This window comes from Microcebus murinus, chromosome 2, assembly GCF_040939455.1.
Source record: "Microcebus murinus isolate Inina chromosome 2, M.murinus_Inina_mat1.0, whole genome shotgun sequence".
Lineage (NCBI taxonomy): Eukaryota > Metazoa > Chordata > Mammalia > Primates > Cheirogaleidae > Microcebus > Microcebus murinus.
Window position 1 is genome coordinate 14,352,240 of NC_134105.1, and position 21,274 is coordinate 14,373,513.

General features: G+C 49.2%; 1 protein-coding gene across 1 annotated transcript; it reads left to right on the forward strand.

The window, feature by feature from the left end:
* Positions 1–7,182: 7,182 nt before the first annotated feature.
* LOC105873632 (chymotrypsin-like elastase family member 3B) lies at positions 7,183–15,259 on the forward strand. The gene is made up of 8 exons (XM_076010576.1): positions 7,183–7,363; positions 9,357–9,442; positions 11,001–11,098; positions 11,209–11,343; positions 13,137–13,273; positions 13,609–13,751; positions 14,366–14,518; positions 15,176–15,259. Exons 1-8 carry the CDS (start codon positions 7,198–7,200, stop codon positions 15,191–15,193), a joined length of 936 nt encoding a protein of 311 aa, XP_075866691.1. The 5' UTR covers positions 7,183–7,197; the 3' UTR covers positions 15,194–15,259.
* Positions 15,260–21,274: the final 6,015 nt, after the last annotated feature.

Sequence of the window (21,274 nt, forward strand, 5' to 3'; positions counted from 1 at the left end):
ATTTAAAGAGAAATGAGCATACTGGAGTCATTCACTAAACATTTACCAGGTTCCTGCCTTGTGGTAGGTTCAGGGCAAGGAGCACAGCAGTGAGTCAGACAGCCTCAGGGAGAGCCCTTGCTGTGGGAGGGAGAAGACACACACACAGGTACACACACAGGTACACACAGAGGTGCACACACAGGTACACACAGAGGTGCACACACAGGTACACACACAGGTTTGCACACAGATACACAGGTACACACAGGCACGCACACTCAGGTACACACACAAGTACACATACACAGGTGCACACACAGGTACACACACAGGTTTGCACACAGATACACAGGTACACACAGGCACGCACACTCAGGTACACACACAAGTACACATACACAGGTACGCACGCAGGTACACACACAGGTACACACAGGTACACACACAAGTACACATACACAGGTACACACACAGGTACACACACAGGTACACACAGGCATGCACACAAGTACACATACACAGGTACGCATGCAGGTACACACACAGGTTTGCACACAGATACACAGGTACACACAGGCACGCACACTCAGGTACACACACAAGTACACATACACAGGTACACACACCGGTACACACAGGCACGCACACAAGTACACATACACAGGTATGCACGCAGGTACACACACAGGTACACGCACAATGCTAGACACAAGGCTGGAGCTGTTGCTGAAGTCTAAAGGGCTGCTGCTGGCAGACAGAAGCAACATGACACTGATGCATCCCTTTACCAAGTTTCTCCTGCACACTGTGAGAGGAAACGTGGTCCCAACAAGAGCAGGCACATGTTTTTCATATTAATGGTCCATTTGTACGTCCCCTTTAAAAACTGTACTTTTGGGCCAGGGGTAGTGGCTTATACCTGTAATCCTGGCACTCTGGGAGGCTGAGGCGGGAGGATCGCTTGAGGTCAGGAGTACGAGACTAGCCTGATCAAGAGGGAGACCCCCGTCTCCACTAAATCTAGAGAAATGAGCTGGGTGTGGAGGCTCATGCCTATAGTCCCAGCTACTCAGGAGGCTGAGGCAGGAGGATGGTTTGAGTCCAGGAATTTGAGGTTGGTGTGAGCTAGGCTCACACCATGGGAGTCTAGCCCAGGTGACAGAGCCAGACTCTGTCTCAAAAAAATAAAAAATAAATTTTTAATTTTTACCTTCGGTTACAACTGAAAAAGGGACAACATGAAGAATAATATAGGAAATACCAGGTAGGTATCCTCCCTTCAGAATTAACAGGTTTCACATTTCTTAAAATAATAATTATAGTTAAGATGGAAGCCCCTTAGTAGTACTCTTCCTAAAAGTCCACACATGCTGGGTGTGGGGTTGTGCAGCAAACATTACTGCATTCCTATGGGCACATAGTAGGTGAGCGCCTGCCTGCCCCCTGGAAGCTGGGTTTGGCCATGGGGCTTGCTTGGGCCAAGGGGAAGCTTTGAGAGACAGGGCAATTTGCCAAGCTGTCATTCCCTCTGCCATGGCATCTGGTGGCTGCTGCTCAGCCTGGTCCCGGAGTGGGAGATGTGGAGTGGAGCCTCTGCCAACCCCTGATGGATGTGTCACACAACCAAGAAATAAACTCTGTTGTCACAAGCCACTAAGATGTTGGGTGTGGTTTGTTACAGCAGCATGGACCTAACCTATCCTGACTGATAAAATGAGTTTGGTGTTTATCCTTTTGCTCTGTGCTGTCATATTTTTATCATAAATATAAACACCCATATATAATAAAATGCATTGTTTTGTTTTTAAAAAATGCATGCCCAGCTTCATGCCGTGTGGGTTGTCCTGCAACCTGCTACCTCCCTTTAACGTTATGTTTTTGAGGTCTGGCCATGCTGCTTACATGTCGCTAGCTCATGGCTGCTGGTTTGCAGAGTAGCCTGTTGTGTAACAACACTAGTTATTGTCCTTTATCCCCTGTTCATGGCCATTTAGAACAGGGCCACTCTTTTGTAATTATAGACCTTCAGTGGGTGTCCTTGGACATGTCTCCAGGTGGCCATGAGTGAGAGTTTCTCTAGGTATAGTCCAAGAACTGGAGTTGCTGAGTGGGAGGGTGTGGTCATTGTCCACTTCATCAATTGCCATATTGCTCTCCACAATAGGTGTATCAGCAATCCTTCTTAAAATTCCCTTTTTTTCTTTTCCCATCCACTGCCCCCACATATTATAAATTGCCTCACACTTTTCTCCACAACCACCCCTGGCATCTCAACCATTCCCCACAACACTCTTCCCCAGCCCTTCCCCTCACTGCGGCTCTTACAAAAGCCCAAGAACTGGTCTGGGGAGGCCAGAGTGAGGGCTGGAAGGAGCAGAGTCAAGCAGAGCAGAGACCTCTGCATCCTGGGGAGTGGGGGGGGGATGGGAGGAAGTTCTAGAAACTCACATACCTTAACCCTTTTTATTGACTCAGAACCCACCTGGTGACATGGAGTTGTCAGGCCCTGCCAAGGCACAGCAGGGTTGCAAGGGCCGAGTGTCCACTTCCTCCCAGGGAGCCAGGGAAAGGCCTGTGGATGATTCTCCAGAGTTTTTCAGGGTCAGGGGCGGTGGGATGTGTGGACTCCCACAACCTGGCTGGCCAGTGGGCCCCGGGGACCTGTACCAGCCTCAGGGGGGGCTGGAGCTGGTAGGACTCGGTTCTCACCACACACAGGTAGCAGACAGTCAGGAGACCTTGCTGGAACTGCCAACAAGTTAGCCAACAATTCAATTTTCCTGTTTTTATTTTTTTATTTTTATGTTTTAAATTTTTAAATTGTGTCTCCTCTGCCCCCACATTTCCTATCTTCCCAATTGCCTGGTTTTAAATCTCCATGTTTCAACAATTCATATCATTTAAAACCCATAGACTCCAAAAATTTTTTGAGTAATGATTAGAGTGTCAAAGCCAACAATTTTTATTCTTTTGTCTTCTTTCTTTCTTTCTTTTTTACACAGTCTCCCTCAGTTGCCCCAGCTAGAGTGCAGTGACATCATCATAGCTCACAGCAACCTCAAAGGCCTGGGCTTAAGTGATCCTCCTGCCTCAGCCTCCTAAGTAGCTGGTACTATAGGTGGATACCACGACGCCCTACTAATATTTTCTAGTTTCAGTAGAGATGGGGTCTCAGTCTTGCTCAGGCTGGTCTCCAACTACTCACCTCAGGCGATCTTCCTGCCTCAGCCTCCCAGTGTGCTAGGATTACAGGAGTGAGCCACCAAGACAGGACGGTTTTGGTTTCTAAATCATGAAAAATCAACAATCTCATTTTTGGAAAAGCATAATGTCAATACTTCTAATCCCCTTTAAAAATAATAAAGGTATTATCATCAAGGTATAGGGCTAAAATAATTTTTTAAATGATAAAAAATAGGCTAGGCGAGGTGGCTCAGGCCTGTAATCCTAGCACTCTGGGAGGCCACAGTAAGAGGATCGTTTAAGGCCAGGAGTTTGAGACCAGCCTTAGCAAGATTGAAACCCAGTCTCTACAAAAAATAGAAAAATTAGCCTGGTGTAGTTGCTTGTGCCTGTGTCCCAGCTACTTTGAATGCTGAGGCAGGAGGATTACTTGAGCCAAGGAGTTTAAGAATGCAATGAGCTATGATGATGCCACTGCACTCTAACCTGGGTTACAGAGAGGAACCCTGTCTCTAAAAAAAAGATAGAAAAATTAGCCGGGTGTGGTGGCGAGTGCCTGTAGTCCCTGCTACTAGGGGAAGCTGAGGCCACAGGATCGCTTCAGCCCAGGAGTTTGAGGTTGCTGTGAGCTACAATGACAGCGCACTCTACCAGGGTGACAGAGCAAGACTTGGTCTCAAAAGAAAAATAAAAAGATAAAAATAATAAAAGAGTGGGGTTGCAATGCTCTATTTTTAATCATATGTCAACAATTTTATTCTCATTTTGAAATCATTGAAGTGTCAAAAATTCATCCTTTTAACCCTAAAAGTCAACAATTCCATTTTTAGTCAGGCCTGGTGGCTTATGCCTATAATCCTAGCACTCTGGGAGGCCAAGGTGGGAGGATCACTTGAGCACAGGAGTTCAAGACCACCCTTAGCAAAAGCAAGACCCCGTCTCTACTAAAAACAGAAAAGTTAGCCTGGTGTGGTGGCAAGTGCCTGTAGTTCCAGGTACTCGGGAGGCTGAGGCAGGAGGATTGCTTGAGTTCAGGCCTTTGAGGTTGCTGTGAGCTATGATGATGCCAGGGCACTCTAGCCCTGGTGACTAAAGGAGACCTTGTCTCAAGAAATAAGTTTAGGCTGGGCATGGTGGCTCATGCCTGTAATCCTAGCACTCTGGGAGGCCAAGGTGGGAGGATCACTCAAGGTCAGGAGTTCAAAACTAGCCTGAGCAAAGCGAGATCCCGTCTCTACTAAAAATAGAAAGAAATTAATTGGCCAACTAAAAATATATAGAAAAAATTAGCCGGGCATGGTGGCACATGCCTGTAGTTCCAGCCACTTGGGAGGCTGAAGCAGAAGGATCGTTTGAGCCCAGGAGTTTGAGGTTGCTGTGAGCTAGGCTGACACCATGGCACTTTAGTCTGGGCAACAGAGTCAGACTGTCTAAAGAAAAAAAATAGAAAACGAAAAAAGTTTACAATGATATTTGGAGAATTTTATATATGTAAATTAGCCTTCAATAAAGCCAAAACAAAAACTGTCAAAACAAAGCAAGAACTTCTAGCAACATCTAATCTATCCCTGTCTCCCCACTTCCATCCTTGAGCCAGCTGTCATCCAGGGTGCTGTGTTCATTGTGCCTCTGCTTCCCTTTGAATATAGTTTTTTTTTTTTTTTTTTTTGAGACAGAGTCTCACTTTGTTGCTCAGGCTAGAGTGAGTGCCATGGCGTCAGCCTAGCTCACAGCAACCTCAAACTCCTGGGCTCAAGCAATCCTCCTGCCTCAGCCTCCCGAGTAGCTGGGACTACAGGCATGTGCCACCATGCCCGGCTAATTTTTTTTTTCTATATATATCAATTGGCCAATTAATTTCTTTCTATTTATAGTAGAGACGGGGTCTCGCTCTTGCTCAGGCTGGTTTTGAACTCCTGACCTTGAGCAATCCGCCCGCCTCGGCCTCCCAAGAGCTAGGATTACAGGCATGAGCCACAGCGCCCGGCCTTGAATATAGTTTTATCCACTTATTTGTATTCCTTAAAAAGGTTATTTTAAATATTCAATTGTTGCCTGGCTCATGCCCTTAGAAAAAATATAAATAAGAAATAAATAAATTTTTAGTTTTTAATTCTTTAAAAAGTGTATTAAACTACATTTAATCTTCTGAGCCCTATTACTACATTTTTTTCCTCCTTAACTTATATTTTTCAGAATTATCTACATAAGGCATCTCAATGTCATTCACTCTTTTGAAGGGCTGATTAATATTCAATTGGGTGAATATGCTATGTCTATCTTACATTTTTTTTTTTTTTTTGAGACAGAGTCTCACTCTGTTGCCTGGGCTAGAGTGCTGTGGTGTCAGCCTAGATCACAGCAACCTCAAACTCCTGGGCTCAAGCAATCCTGCTGCCTCAGCCTCCCCAGTAGCTGGGACTACAGGCATGTTCCACCATGCCCAGCTAATTTTTTCTATATATATCAGATGGCCAATAAATTTCTTTCTATTTATAGTAGAGACAGGATCTCACTCTTGCTCAGGGTGGTTTCAAACTTCTGACCTCAAGCGATCCACCTGCCTCGGCCTCCCATAGTGCTAGGATTACAGGCGTGAGCCACCACGCCTGGCATTACAATTTATTGATTTATTCATAATATAGTCATATTTATCATTTTTTATTAGCAGTTTCTGTGCCTTGTAAAATAAACCTCTAATCTGAGATCATAGATATATTATATTATCCTATATATTCTTTTTCTTTTTTTTTTTTTTGAGACCAAGTCTCCCTTTGTTGCCGGTGCCATGGCGTCAGCCTAGCTCACAGCAACCTCAAACTCCTGGGCTCAAGGGATCCTTCTGCCTCAGCCTCCCAAGTAGCTGGGACTACAGGTATGTGCCACCATGCCCGGCTAATTTTTTCTATATATTTTTTAGTTGTTTGGCTAATTTCTTTCTATTTTTAGTAGAGATGGGGTCTTGCTCTTGCTCAGGCTGGTCTCAAACTCCTGACCTCAAGCCATCCTCCTGCCTTGGCCTCCAAGAGTGCCAGGATTACAGGAATGAGCCACCGTACCCATCCTATCGTATATATTCTTTAAAAATGTTTTTTAAAATATATTTATTTTTTTCAGAATATTACAGGGGTATGCTATTGAGGTTTGAGGACATGGCTCCTGTGAACAGAACATTCTCGAGCACGTCCCCTGGGGCACATATGCAGGATGTTCTCACAGATGTGCACCTAGCAGTGGAACTGCTCGATCATGTGTCAACTCAGCATTAGTCGTCACCTGCTTTTTGACCTCATCTCCCACCACCTCTGTGATGACTAAGATCCAGCCACACTGGCCTCCCTTTTCTGGAACAAACCAGGTCCCTTCCTGCCCCCAGACCTTAGAATTGCTGTCCCCCCCTTCCCTTCTCCTGCCCCCTGGCTGGCGTTTACTCATCCTCCGGTCTCGATCAGATATGACCCTCTCAGACCAAATGTCACTTTCCCTGGCCCCCACCTAATCTAGTGACTCTTATTCCCAGCCCAATCACCCACGGTCCATTCCCTTCATAGAACCCACCACCACAACCAGAAATAGCCTCTATTTACTTGTGTAGATGTGTCATTGTCTCCCCGACTAGATTGAAGCCCTAGGGGGGCTGGGACCTGCATTTCTCGTAGCTGCCCTCCCCACAGCAGCGCCTGATGCACAGAGAGAAAGTGCTCAACACAAGTTTTCCATGGCGGTGGGTACTAACAATGATTCCATGTTAGAGATGAGAAACTTGAGGCTCAGAGAGGTTAGGCCATGTGCCCAAGGTCACAGAGCTTGGAGGTGGCAGAACCAGGGTTTGAACCCAGGTCGGACTAGTTCCAGCACCCATGTCCTTTCTCAAAGAGGCCTTCTTGTCCTCACGGGAACTTTCCTTCCTGCTGCCTTTATCCATTGGTCTTTCAGTGCCACCTGTGCAGCCACGTGTTGGAGGGAACCCTGGGTCCTTCCGTTGGCTGTCACTCCTGCACCTGCAGCGGGTGGCAGCTGTGGCCTTGATCCATGGGAGACCTGGTGTTCCACCACCTGTTCTGGGAAGGGGCCCAGTCCCCCTCCACCCCCTGGCCTGTCTTCAGCCCTATATTAGAGCGCCAGGCTCTGCGTCACTCTATCATCTCAGAGGTCACGATGCTCTGGCTGCTGAGCTCCCTCTTATCTGTGGCTCTTGGTAAGCCCCCAGCCTGCGTCTGCGCTCGCTGTGTGCACTGGGCTAGGACTCCAGAAATCTACCTCCCACCCCGGGTCCCGTGACACCCAACGCCTGGTCGGGTAGGAGGGCTCTCAGCTTGTAGCTGGGGCAGACTGCAGGGGCTGTGGGCTCGGTGCAGAGCAGGAGAGCAGGGGGGAAGCCGTGCATGGACCAGCTCAGGACACACTGGGAGCACCCAAAGGGCTATGGCGGGAGAGCTCGCTGGGGCAGGCAACAAAGTATGGTGGTTAAGAATTGGGGCTCTGGGCCGGGCGCTGTGGCTCACGCCTGTAATCCTAGCTCTTGGGAGGCCGAGGCGGGCGGATTGCTCAAGGTCAGGAGTTCAAAACCAGCCTGAGCAAGAGCGAGACCCCGTCTCTACTATAAATAGAAAGAAATTAATTGGCCAACTGATATATATATAAAAAATTAGCCGGGCATGGTGGTGCATGCCTGTAGTCCCAGCTACCCGGGAGGCTGAGGCAGAAGGATCACTCGAGCCCAGGAGTTTGAGGTTGCTGTGAGCTAGGCTGACGCCACGGCACTCACTCTAGCCTGGGCAACAAAGTGAGACTCTGTCTCAAAAAAAAAAAAAAAAAAAAAAAAAAAAGAATTGGGGCTCTGTGGTTAAACTGCTTGGGTTGGAATTTCCTCTCTTCTGCTTCCTTCAAACTCCAACTGTCCTCTTACACCTCCCCCAGCCCACCTGGCTCCGTATCCTGTGATCTAGCCCATTCCTGGTCTTTCTCCGTATTACATTTCAGCTTAGGGCCACCTCTTCCAGGCAGCCTCCCTTGACTGGCAGATAACATTTGGTTACAGATAACATTTATCGAGTGTTTACTATATACTAGGCAGAATTCCAAGGATTTTTTTTTTCTTTTTAAATCTCATGTTGGGCGCCGTGTGGTGGCTCACTCCTGTAGTTCTAGCACTTAGGGAGGACAAGATGAGAGGATTGCTTGAGGCCAAGAGTTCGTGACCAGTCTCAGCAAGAGCAAGACCCTGTCTCTAAGAAAAATAGAAAAAAATTAGTGACGCATAATGGTGTGTACCTATAATCCCAGTGGCTGAGGCAGGAGAATCCCTTGCCCAGGATTTTGAGTTTGCAGTGAACTATGATGACACGATTGCACTCTAGCCAAGGTGACAGTCTCAAAAAAAAAAAAAAAAAAAAAGAAAGAATTCTCGTAACGTCTTGGTGAGGTCAGCACTATTATTGTCCCCATTTTAGAGATTGGGAAACTGACACTTCAGACAAGTAGCTCATCCTAGAACAAAAGGCAGAACTATACTTTAAACCCAGGCAGTCTTCCCTCAAAGTCTCCACTATTTTTTTTTTGAAACAGCATCTTGCTCTGTTGCCTGGGCTAGAGTGCCATGGCGTCAGCTTAGATTACACCAACCTCAAACTTCTGGGTTCAGGTGATCCTCCTTCCCCAGCCTCCTGAATAGCTGGGACTACAGGGATGCGTCACTATGCCCAGCTAATTTTTTCTATATATTGTTAGTTGTCCAGCTAATTTCTTTCTGTTTTTAGTAGAGACAGGGTCTCGCTCTTCTCAGGCTGGTCTCCAACTCCTGACCTTCAGCAATCCTGCCCACTCAACCTCCCAGAGTGCTAGGATTACAGGTGCGAGCCACCACGCCCAGACCAAAGCCTGCACTCTTTATCACAATAGCAATCACTTTTTGAGGGCCCAGGCACTGTTCTAAGTGTATCCACCTCCTCAATCCTCCCATGGAAGGAGGCCACATTTTCATCTGTCTCCCTGGACTGCTGGGACTCTGGAAACCCCTGCCCTAGTGCAAATGCTCACTGTCCATCTGTGGCTCCTGAGGTCCAGAGAGGGAAAGGGGCTTGCACAAGGTCACACAGCCAGTTTGTGCCACAGCTAGGACTGGGACCCTGGCTTCCTCTTTCCTTTCGGGGGACCTTGTGGCTAATTGACACCTCTATTCTCCTTTGTAGCCACAGCCCATGTCCAACCTGCCTACAAGCCCGGTAGCCGAGTTGTCAATGGTGAGGATGCAGTCCCCTACAGCTGGCCCTGGCAGGTAAGAACAATGCCAGCTACACTAATTCCCACCATGGGCTCTGGACCCTGAGCTGGGATGGCAAGGGATCTGGTCTTGGCACCATTGCTGCCTTTTCAATATCCACTTCAGCTTGCAAGGCCACGAAACGGTGGCCAACCTACTCCTCATGGAGGTTTTGCCCCGTCCATCTGTAGTCCTCACTGTGCTGTTTGCAAGTTAAAAGTGGAACCTGGGGCTGGGTATGGTGGAACACGCCTATAATCCCAGCACTTTGGAAGACTGAAGCAGAAGGATAACTTGGGGCCAAGAATTCAACACAATCCTAAACCAACATGGTGAGATCCCGTCTCTACAAAAATCTAAAAATTAGCTCGACCTGGTGGTGCCTACCTGTACTCCCATCTACATGGAGGCCTGTGGTTGGAGGATCACTTGAGCTCTGGAGTTTGAGGTTGCTGTGAGCTATAATGGCACCACAGAAATCTAGCCTGGGTAACAGAGTGAGTTCTTATCTCTAAAAAATAAAAATAACAGTGGAATCTAGGGTGAAGGTAACGCTTAATTCAATGGGTTGGCACAATAGTGGAATTTCAGGCACTGTGTTTAGGGAAGGAGATTTTGAGGGACTCATTTCTAGATCCCTTGAATCGAATAACAGAGCCATAAGTGCTTCCAGCAATAAGGGGTTGAGGGCTTTGCAGAGGCCAGCGGAGGGAAGCACAGAGGGCTGGACTTGCCATACTGTCGCAGAGCAGCCATTAGCCACAAGTGGCTAATTAAATTTAAATTAATTTAAATTAAATAATGTTAAAAAGTCAATTCTTTGGTCCTAGCCATATTTCGAACTCAATAACCACGTGTAGCTAGTGGATGTCATATAGGACAGCAAAGATATGGAGCATTTCCATAATCACAGAAGGTTCTATTGGATTGGGCCAGCGAGCAGCTTCTGTAAGGGACCGGAGAGTAAATATTCTCCATGCTGCCGGCCACCAGGTTTCCATGGCAATGACCTACCCCGCCACTGTAGCCGGAAAGCAGCCGTAGGCTACACAGGAATGAGCGGTGTGACTGTGTTCCAGGAGGTCTTCATGTGCTAAAACACACCCCAAGCCAGGTCTGCCCACGGCCACAGTTTGCCACCCCGGCTTAGAGGGAGCGTTTGAGCACGAGAAGGTGCAGGGACTGGGACGACAGGCAAAGCACTCGGGTGAGCTGTGCTGCTCCAGAGGCCCGAGAGCCCTGGAAAGATCTGAGGTCCAGAAGAACGGGGACCTGACAGCACAGAGGGCCTTGGGGCTCTCAAGAGACCCAAGGATTGGGGGTGCTTTAGAGGGAAGAGAATGTGGGAAGCCCTGGAGGTCACAGGCTTGGGGTGTGGAAGCTTTGGAGAATCAGGATGTGATTCCAGTGGAAAAATGGCAGGCCCACCCCAGGCAGCTGTGTAGTTGTGCACTGCACATTTCAGAAGGGGCACTGTTTTCTGTGTGAATGGCACTCACTAGAGTCGCACAGTGCACAACGTAAACAGCTGTGGGGTACAGACCACTGAGGCTCTCTCGTGCTTGGGCACCAGATCTCCCTACAGTATGAGCGTGACGGAGCCTTCTACCACACCTGTGGCGGCACCCTCATCGCCGTGGACTGGGTCATGACTGCGGGTCACTGCATCTCGTGAGTTCTCTCACTTGCCCTGTCCCTGCATGAGATCCAGGCAGCTGGGGACACTGGGTGACTACAGGAATGAGGGAGGTTACCCAGACTGACCTCCTCTCTCCTGGCAGGAGCGGCCGGACTTACCGGGTGGTGCTGGGCGAGTACGACCAGTCTGAGGAGGAGGGCTCCGAGCAGGTGATCCCCATCAACAATGAGGACATCTTCGTGCACCCCAACTGGAACCCCACATATGTGAGCCGTGGGTAAGTAAATACCCAGGCCTGGAATCAGGACTCCTCTACTCGTTCTGCCATGACCCATAGCGGAACCTCCGGAGGCTCCCAGGGACAGTGGGGCTGGATCCTGCAGCCTGTGTCCTGGTCCCACGTGCTGAGAGCTGGAGCCAGCAGAACCTGTAAGGACGATGGACATTAGGCTGGGTGGGTGCAGTGGCTCACGCCTGTAATCCTAGCACTCTGGCAGGCCAAAGTGAGAGGATCACTTGAGGTGATGAGTTTGAGACCAACCTAAGCAAAAGCAAGACACCATCTCTACTATAAATAGAAAACATTAGCCAATCCTCATTGTGTGTACCTGTAGTCCATCTACTAGGGAAGCCAAGGCAGAAGGATCCCTTGGCTTCAAACACTTGAAGGAACACTTCAAGTGTTTCAGGTTGCTGTGAGTTAGGCTGTGGCCATTGTACTCTAAACTGGGCACCAGAACTACATTCTGTCTCAAAAAAAAAAAAAAAGACCATTGCCACCAAACCAGTCTCCCTCCAGAGGGGACACTAGGACCCAGGGGGCCAAGATCTCCCCGAAGACCAGGTGGCTAGTTGGCTTCAGAGCCCAACACTCCTCTGGCACCCGTCTCCCAAGGCCAGGCCTGTTCCATTCGACAGCCAGTGGGGACAGCGCATGGAGGAGCACTGGCCCGAGAGTCGGGCTCCAGCACTAACCCTCTTGTGGCTGGGACAAGTCACTGGCTTTATCTGGCCCTCAGCTCTGCCATCTGTGAAAGGTGACCGAGAACCAGGGCTTCCTGGGTGGTGGTGAAGGTCAAGGAGACCAACTTAAGACAATTGTAGGCAAAACTGTAAGTCTGAGCGACTCATCTTTTTTGGGCGAGTGGGTCACAGAAGGGTCCAAAACCCCTGAACATGCACCCTAGAGGGAAAGACCCAGACCCCGACCCACCTCCACAGGGCTGCTAGGGAAGGAGAGAGAAAAGTGAGACCCAGGTGGGATGGCTGAGTGACACGCTGGCAGATGAGGACAGCACTGGCTCTCACAGTGTGGCCCCTGGCCCCCAGCATCAGCATCACCTGGGAACCAGATAGAAATTCTGGTTGGATTCTTGGGCCTCAGTCCACACCCACTGCATCAGCGGCTCTGGGCTGGGACCCAGCAATCTGTGTCTAACACGCCCTCCAGGTGATTCTGATACTGTGCGACCCACTGGGGTATAAGCAGAGGACAACTGTGAAGGTGAAGGGTCAGCATGAGTGAAGGGGCTGGAAGAGCTTGTTAAAGTCGCTGAGCCTTAGGAGTGGACTTGCTCTACAGCCACACCACCCTGAACGTGCCCAGTCTCGAGCGATCTCGCTAAGCAGGGGCGGGTTGGGTCGTACCTGCGTGGGACACTGCTTGGGAATGCCGGGTGCTGTAGCAGTGTAGGCTTTGGCTGGGTGCGATGGCTCATGCCTGTGATCCCAGCACTTTGGGTGGCCAAGGTGGAAGGATTGCTTAAGGCCAGGAGCTCAAAATCAGCCTAGGTAACATAGCGAGACACTCACCCCCAAATTTCTTTTTTTAATTTTTTCTTTTTTTTTTAAATGTTAGTATATTATGGGGGTATAAGTGTTAAGGTTACATGTATTGTCCATGCCCCTCCTCCCCTCTACCCACAAATATCTTAAAAGAAAAATGGATTGGGAGGCAAAGGAGCCTCAGGGCATCTCAGAGGTGGAACAGCCTGGAGCAAAGGCTGGAAGGGGCACTTGGACTTGGGCCAGCTGGAGGACCAGGCCCTGAGACTCTTCTCTCGTCCCCAGCAATGACATCGCCCTCATCAAGCTCTCGAAAAGCGCCCAGCTGGGAGACGCTGTCCAGGTTGCCACCCTCCCCCCGGCTGGTGACATCCTGCCCAACGAGGAGCCCTGCTACATCACCGGCTGGGGCCGTCTCTCTAGTACGTACTGACTCTCTAGCCAGTCACAGGGACAGTGGCAAAAAGACAGGGCTGGGTCGCTGGGGTTGAAGGTCACACCAGGACTGGTTCATGTAACTTTTCTCCCATTTCTGTCTACCTGCAGCCTTCTCTTCCATCCTCCTAAACACGAATGTTCCATTAGACATTTTTTAGTGCCCCCGTGCACCAGGGGCTGGGATGTATGGTGCACAAAGCATGCAGGACCATGAAACCAGCAGAAAGATAAAAGAGCTGACAGCCTTGAATGCCCCTTTCTCTGGGTTCCTACCCCCTGCTCTCCCAGGCCCCCTGCTCAGTGCTCTCTACTCCCACAGCCAATGGGCCACTCCCTGACAAGCTGCAGCAGGCCCTGCTGCCCGTGGTGGACTATAAGCACTGCTCCAGGTTGACCTGGTGGGGCTTCAGTGTGAAGAAGACCATGGTGTGTGCCGGTGGGGACGTCCGCTCCGGCTGCAATGTGAGTCACTCTTACCTGCCCAGGTGGTGCCGGGGGTGCAGGGCCCGGGCTGTCTCTGCCATTTGCCGGGAGGTGGAGGAGGTACCTTGCCTGGGGCTCCATTCAGCCTCCAGGCTGGGCAGGACTTAGGGGACATCAGCGTAGTCCAGACACAGAGGCCAGGCCTGGGTCTCAGGACCCTGGATTCCAGTCCCAGCTCGCACACTGGCTTGAGCTGGAACAAGTCACAATCCTGCTCTGGTCCTCGGGCTTCCCCATACACAGGCCAAGGACACTGGCCACGCCCTCTAAAGTCACGTCAGCCCTGTGGTTCTGACGTCATAATTACTCATTAGGAATACGATCATTGTATAATAAGTGAGTATGAACCATAATGTTAGTAACTGACATGGTGTCAATGACGGGGACTACCTGTATCAGGTGCGTCCTGTCCCCAGGTATGCGAAGACCTTCCATCCTCCAATTCAGTCCTCACAGCTTCTGGGCAGGTTGTTCCCCATCACGAAAGAGAAACTGAGTCTGAGAGGTCAAGTAACATGGGGGTTACGGAAGCTCGAGACTAGTTCCTTGACCTTCCAACATGGCTCAGCCCCTCAACCTCTCTGCACTTGCAGGGTGACTCTGGAGGACCCCTCAACTGCCCTGGGACAGATGGCACCTGGGAGGTCCATGGTGTGGCCAGCTTTGTTTCCTCCCAAGGCTGCAACACCCTCAAAAAGCCCACGGTGTTCACACGTGTGTCGGCCTTCAATGACTGGATCGAGGAGGTGAGGGGGACAGGGTGGTGGCCCTTCTACCAGGGGATGGGTGAGAAAGAGCAGACTCTGGGGAGGGCTCCAAAGGACTCTAGAAAGTCAGTTGTGGAGAGGCCCTTGGGGACATTCCACAGGGGGTTTGGGGAGGTTTCCTGCTACAGCGTGGCCCAAGAACGTGGTGGCTTCTGGGTGGAGCTTGGAACTGCTGCCAACTTCCTCATCTCATCCAGTGTCCTCTGACCCTGTCCTCTCTTGTCATGGAGGAGAGAGACATGGCAGACGGGGCCTGCCTGGTGGGGACAGGTGACTAGTGAGCACCAAGGAGGAGGTGTGATAGCACCGGGACAGGGCCCAGGAGCAGGGAGGGGTCAGACAGCGTCTGGGGACGTGTCATAGCGCCAATGGCGTCTGTGCTCACAGTCATAGCTTCGGCTCACAGACCACTTGCCCTTGCGCTGAGCACTATGAGGAGAACTTCAGTGAATAGTTTAATCGGGAACCCCACGAGGTCAGGTCCATCATGACCCCAGCTATGCAGACGAGGACACAGGCTCAGGGGGTTCCCATCACTCTTCCAGGGTCACCCGGGGCTGGGAGCTAAACCCAGCTCCATGCGGCTCGAGAACCCTGCCCTAACTAGACCATCCTGTCCTCCCCACCTTTTTCCAGACCATAGCGAGCCACTAGGAGCCAGGCCGGCTGGCAGTGTGATCCCACGTCCTTCAGAAAGAATAAAGATCTCTTGGAAAGTCACAAGTTGACTCTTTCTCCTTTTGTTGGCTCGCCTCTGGCCCTCTGATCCATCCCTAAAATCTTAGATCAGAGACACAGAGACAAGACCAGATCCAGCCCTCTCATGTGAAGGTGAGGAAGAAGAGAGGCCCAGAGAGAAGAGGGGGTTGCTATGGGGTGACCCACCATCCTGGTTTGCCTGGACTGAGCAATCCTAGGACAGTGGACTTTTAGTGCTAAAACTGGGAAAGTCCCAGGAAAATTTGGATAAGTTGGTCACCTGGGTATACAGCACACCTGCCTTTCAATGCAGACATAAAAACATGGTACGATGTACATAAAAACTGACCCTACCAGCCCTTTAGGAGGTTCATGGTAGAGTGGGAAGGACTGTGTGTTTTGTTGTTCCATTGATGGGCTAGGGAAGGAGGGCTGTGGTCATTCATTCATTCAACAAACATCCATTCCTTGTCTCAGAGGAGGCAGAAGCCATGGTTCCTGCCCTCAAGTGGCTCATTATTTAAAGAGAAATGAGCATACTGGAGTCATTCATTAAACATTTACCAGGTACCTGCTTTGTGGCAGGTTCAGGGCGGGGAGCACAGCAGTGAGTCAGACAGCCTCAGGGAGAGCCCTTTTGTGGGAGGGAGAAGATGCACACACATGTGCACACACAGGTGCACACACAGGTGCACACACAGGTGTGCACACAGTGCTAGACACCAGGGCTGAGCCCAGCAAGCCGTTGTTAAAGTCTAAAGGGCTGCTGCTGGCAGACAGGAGCAACATGACACTGATGCATCCCTTTACTGCTGTTTGTTCTGCACACCGTGAGAGGAAACGTGGTCCCAGCAAGGACAGGAATACATGACTTTTTATATTAATGTTCCATTTGGACCCTCCCTTTAAATTTGTACTTTTGGTTATATCTGAGAAAGGGACAAAATGAAGAATAATATAGCAAACACCCAGGTAGGTGTCCTCTCTTCTGAATTAACACGTTTCACATTTTTCCTTCATATTTTTTTTTTTTTTTTTTTTTTTTGAGACAGAGTCTCACTTTGTTGTCCAGGCTAGAGTGAGTGCCGTGGCGTCAGCCTAGCTCACAGCAACCTCACACTCCTGGGCTCGAGTGATCCTTCTGCCTCAGCCTCCCGGGTAGCTGGGACTACAGGCATGCGCCACCATGCCCGGCTAATTTTTTATATATATATCAGTTGGCCAATTAATTTCTTTCTATTTATAGTAGAGACGGGGTCTCGCTCTTGCTCAGGCTGGTTTTGAACTCCTGACCTTGAGCAATCCGCCCGCCTCGGCCTCCCAAGAGCTAGGATTACAGGCGTGAGCCACAGCGCCCGGCCCTATATTTTTAAAAATAATAATTATAGTTCGGATGGAAGCTCCTTAGTACTCTTCCTAAAAGTCCACACATGCTGGGTGTGGGGTTGTGCAGCAAACATTATTGCATTCCTATGGGCACACAATAGGTGAGTGCCTGCCTGCCCCCTGGAAGCTGGGTTTGGCCATGGGGCTTGCTTGGGCCAAGTGGAAGCTTTGAGAGACAGGGCAATTTGCCAAGCTGTCATTCCCTCTGCCATGGCATCTGGTGGCTGCTGCTCAGCCTGGTCCCGGAGTGGGAGATTTGGAGTTGAGCCTCTGCCAACCCCTGATGGATGTGTCACACAACCAAGAAATAAACTCTGTTGTCACAAGCCACTAAGATGTTGGGTGTGGCTTGTTGCAGCAGCATGGACCTAACCTATCCTGACTGATAAAATGAGTTTGGTAGTTTTCCTTCTATTCTGTGCTATTATATTTTTATATATAAACATCCACATATAATATATTGCATTGTTTTGCTTTTTAAAAATACACGCACAATTTTATGCTGTATGAATTATACTGCAACCTGCTGCTTCCCTTTAACGTTATCTTCTAAGGTCTAGCCATGCTGCTTTATATTTTGCTAGCTCATGGCTGCTAGTTTGCAGAGTAGCCTATTGCATAACAGCACTAGTTATCTATTCTTTATCCCCTGCTCATGGCCATTTAGACCAGGGCCAGTTTTTGTGATAACAAACAGAACTTCTGTGGGTGTCCTTGGACATGTATCCAGGTGCACATGTGTGAGAATTTCCCTAAGGTATATTTAAGAAATGGAGTTGTTGAGTGAGAGGGCGTGCTCATTGTCAACTTCATCAACTGTGAAATTGCTCTCCAAAATAACTGTATCAACAATCCTTCTTAAAATTCTCTTTTTTTTCTTTCCCCATCCACTGCTCCACATATTACAAATTGCCTCACATTTTTGCCTCAAACCATCTCTGGCATCTCAACCCTTCCCCACAAAGCTCTCTTCCAGCCCTTACCCTCACTGCAGTTCTTACAAAAGCCCAAGAACTGGTCTGGGGAGGCCAGAGTGAGGGCTGGAAGGAGCAGAGTCAAGCAGAGACCTCTTTATCCTGGGGAGTGGGGAAGGATGGGAAGAAGTTCTAGAAACACGTGTACATTAATCATTAGAGTTCATGAGTTTGAGATGATCCTTAGCAAGTATGAGACCCCCGTCTCTATAAAAAATAGAAAAAATTAGCCAGGCATGGTGGTGCATGACTGTAGTCCCTACTACTGGGGAGCCTGAGGCAGGAGGATTGCTTGATCTGAGGAGTTCAAGGTTGCTGTGAGCTAGGCTGACACCAGTGCACTCTACCAGGGGTGATACAGTGAGACTCTGTCTGGAAAAAAAAAAAATAGATAAAAATAACAAAGGATCAGTGTTGGAATGCTTTGTTTTTAATCATAGGACGTCAACAATATCATTCTCATTCTTAAAATCATTAAAGTGTGAATAATTCTGTCTCAGAAAAAAGAAAACAGGCCGGGCGCAGTGGTTCACGCCTGTAATCCTAGCACTGTGGGAGGCCGAGGCAAGCAGATTGCTCGGGGTCAGGAGTTTGAAACCAACCTGAGCAAGAGCGAGACCCTGTCTCTACTATAAATAGAAAGAAATTAATTGGCCAACTAATATATATAGAAAAAATTAGCTGGGTATGGTGGCACATGCCTGTAGTCCCAGCTACTTGGGAGGCTGAGGCAGCGGGACTGCTTGAGCCCAGGAGTTTGAGGTTGCTGTGAGCCAGGCTGACACCATGGCACTCACTCTAGCCTGGGCAACAAAGTGAGACTCTGTCTCAAAAAAAAAAAAAAAAAAAAAAAAAAGAAAAGAAAAGAAAAGAAAAGAAAAACAAAAAGAAAAGAATGCAATGGAAAAGAAAACAAAATGTAACTAATTATATTGTTGTAACCATAAACCAACCTTGTATAGAAAATGTTATAATACTACTAAATTTCTTTGTTTTCTGCCTGTATAAGCCAGACCTTAACTTTTAGCTTAGGAGCACTGACCTCCATTTCTCTGAAGTCTGTGTTTCCTGGATGACTATTATCAGCTTTTCACTTTAAGACTAATGAACTCTTTAAAATTGCTGATCCTTTCGTGTATTTCAGGTTAATGGGCATAGTGGGTGGCAGGACAGACAAGGTCCTTGCCCTTGTAGACTCTGCCTCTAGTAGATTAGATAGAAAATAAACAGGTAGTGGCTTTAGGCCAGGAACTGGAGATCAGCTTGAGCAAGAGCGAGACCCCATCTCTACAAAAAATACAAAAATTAACCGGGCATGGTGAGGTGGGCCTGTAGTCCCAGCTACTTGGAGGCTGAAAGAGGATGGATGATCTCTTGAGACCAGGAGTTTGAGGTTGCAGTGAGCTATGATCACACCACGGTACTCTGGGTGACAGAATGAGACTCCATTTCTGAAAAAACCTCAAACAAAGAAGAAAATAGGCTGGGCGTGGTGGCTCACGCCTGTCATCCTAGCACTCTAGAAGGCCAAAGTGGGAGGATCATTCAAGGTCAGGAGTTCGAAACCAACCTGAGCAAGAGTGAGACCCTGTCTGTACTATAAATAGAAAGAAAGTAACTGGCCAACTAAAAATGTACAGAAAAAGTTAGCTGGGCATGGTGGCGCATGCCTGTAGTCCCAGCTACTCGGGAGGCTGAGGTAGGAGGATTGCTTGAGCCCAGGAGTTTGAGGTTGCTGTGAGCTAGGCTGATGCCACGACACTCTAGCCCAGGCAACTGAGTGAGACTCTGTCTCAAAAAAAAAAAAAAAAAAAAAAAAAAAAATGAAAGAAAGAAAGAAAAGAAAAGAAAACAAACAGTAATCACAAAAGCAGGGCAACAGGTCATAAAGAGATTGGGTGAGTGCCTTTGGGATAGGTGGGGGACAGGGGCAGCAAAGGCTGCTCTGGAAAGGCTACCGTTGAGCTGGAACCTGGGTGAACAGATCTCAGGAAAGAGAACTGCAAGCAGAGATCAGCAAGAGAGGTAAAGAGGAGCTTGTCAGGTCTGCAAAATAACAAGAAGGAGCAGAGTGCATAGCAGGAGGGTGAGGAAAGATGAGGGGGGTGGGGCAAAGCACTAAATTTGAACTTTACCTTGAATGGTACAATAAACTTACAGAGAGCCTAAACATGTATACTTTCCTTTCTTTTTCTGAGACAAGAGTCTCACTCTGTTGCCCTGGGTAGTGCAGTGGCATCATTACAGCTCACAGCAACCTCAAACTCCTGGGCTCAAGTGATCCTCCTGCCTCAGCCTCCCAAGAAGCTGGGACTACAGGTGCACTCCATCACGCTGGGCTAATTTTTTCTCTTTTTAGTAGAGACAGGGTCTCGCTCTTGCTCACTCTGGTCTTAAACTCCTGACCTCGTGATCCTCCCGCCTCCGCCTCTCTGAGTGCTAGGATTACAGGCATGAGCCTCCACACCTGGCCCATATACTTTCATATAAATTTATAAACCTATAAAATCGAACTGCTCTGGGACTCAAAGCGCCATCCCCCCACCTCCCACAGCTTTCTGAAGCACTCCCAAGGAACATTAGAGTTTGGGAGAGACAGTTGGAAGTACTTTATCTGGTCCACCCCTCCATTTCACAATAGGGAAACCAAGGCTGAGAGAGGAGGTAAAAGGCAGACGCAGGGTTGTAAGAGTAAGTGGGTGAAGGGTCCTGGGTTTCTCTGGTGGGGAGGGGGAGGGCCAGACCAAGGAATCCTGGTTCTTGACCCACCAGCTGGAGCACCTGGCCATCTAGGAGTTTACAGACAAGTGGTGGCAGTGTAGAGAAAGGGCACATCTTCCTTTCCACAATGACATTGGCTCTTGGGTGATAACGCAGCAAAGAGGCTTTGGGGTGTCCCTCTTAATCCTCTAGCCCCATTTGATAGGCCTGTTGGAAACAGAGAGGGATGAGCCAACTGACCGCCTTTCCCTCACAGCTAAATCCTTTCCCCTTCAGGGTTAAGAGCGAGATGGGCGGGCTGCCTTGGTTGGTTTGGCATCTCTGTACTTCCTCTTACTGACTCTCTTGTAACCTGTGTGTCCAGACTCAACCCAGATCAGGATGACTTCACAGTTGCAGTTGTTAACCACCAGGCTACAGTGCCTAGTCTGGTAGCAGTTGGAGAGTCTTGAGGAAGAGGCACACAGTGCTGAGACTTAGCCCCCTAACACACAGGGAACCGCTCTGGACAGACTTTGTCAAACTCCCACGGGCATATGCCCACGGCTGTCTGGGTACACTGAGGCAGGGACTACTGACTGTGCCCGCTGCCCCATGGAGTGATTCCATGGGAAGCCACACAGAACCACTGCCTCCAAACAGCGGCCAGCCCGCACTCTTTCGGTTTCTTTCCTCTGAGTGGAAAGCCTCGCCGACTCGGCTGCCGGCGGGCTGCTAGAGTGTCTCAGTTCCCGCTTCATCTCTTTCCATTTTGCAGTTGCAGACTGCGCTCAAAGGACAAACGACCCCTTCGACGCGAAAAAGCTTCCCAAAGCTCCGCACCATAGGAAGGAGACCGTACCCAGGAGGCCAAAAGAGCACCAAGGCCGAAAATCACGAAGCTGCGGAGCACCACCGTGCCTAGAGAGACCCAGCCCTCCCAACCCAAGTCCCCCTCCCCGTTCAACTTCCGGGC

Coding starts and splice junctions, on each gene's coding strand:
- LOC105873632 (XM_076010576.1), top strand. CDS start 7,198: ATGGGAGACCTGGTGTTCCACCACCTGTTCTGGGAAGGGGCCCAGTCC. Junction 9,443..11,000: donor CCTACAGCTGGCCCTGGCAG/GTAAGAACAATG, acceptor CTTGGGCACCAG/ATCTCCCTACAGTATGAGCG. Junction 13,752..14,365: donor ACGTCCGCTCCGGCTGCAAT/GTGAGTCACTCT, acceptor CTGCACTTGCAG/GGTGACTCTGGAGGACCCCT.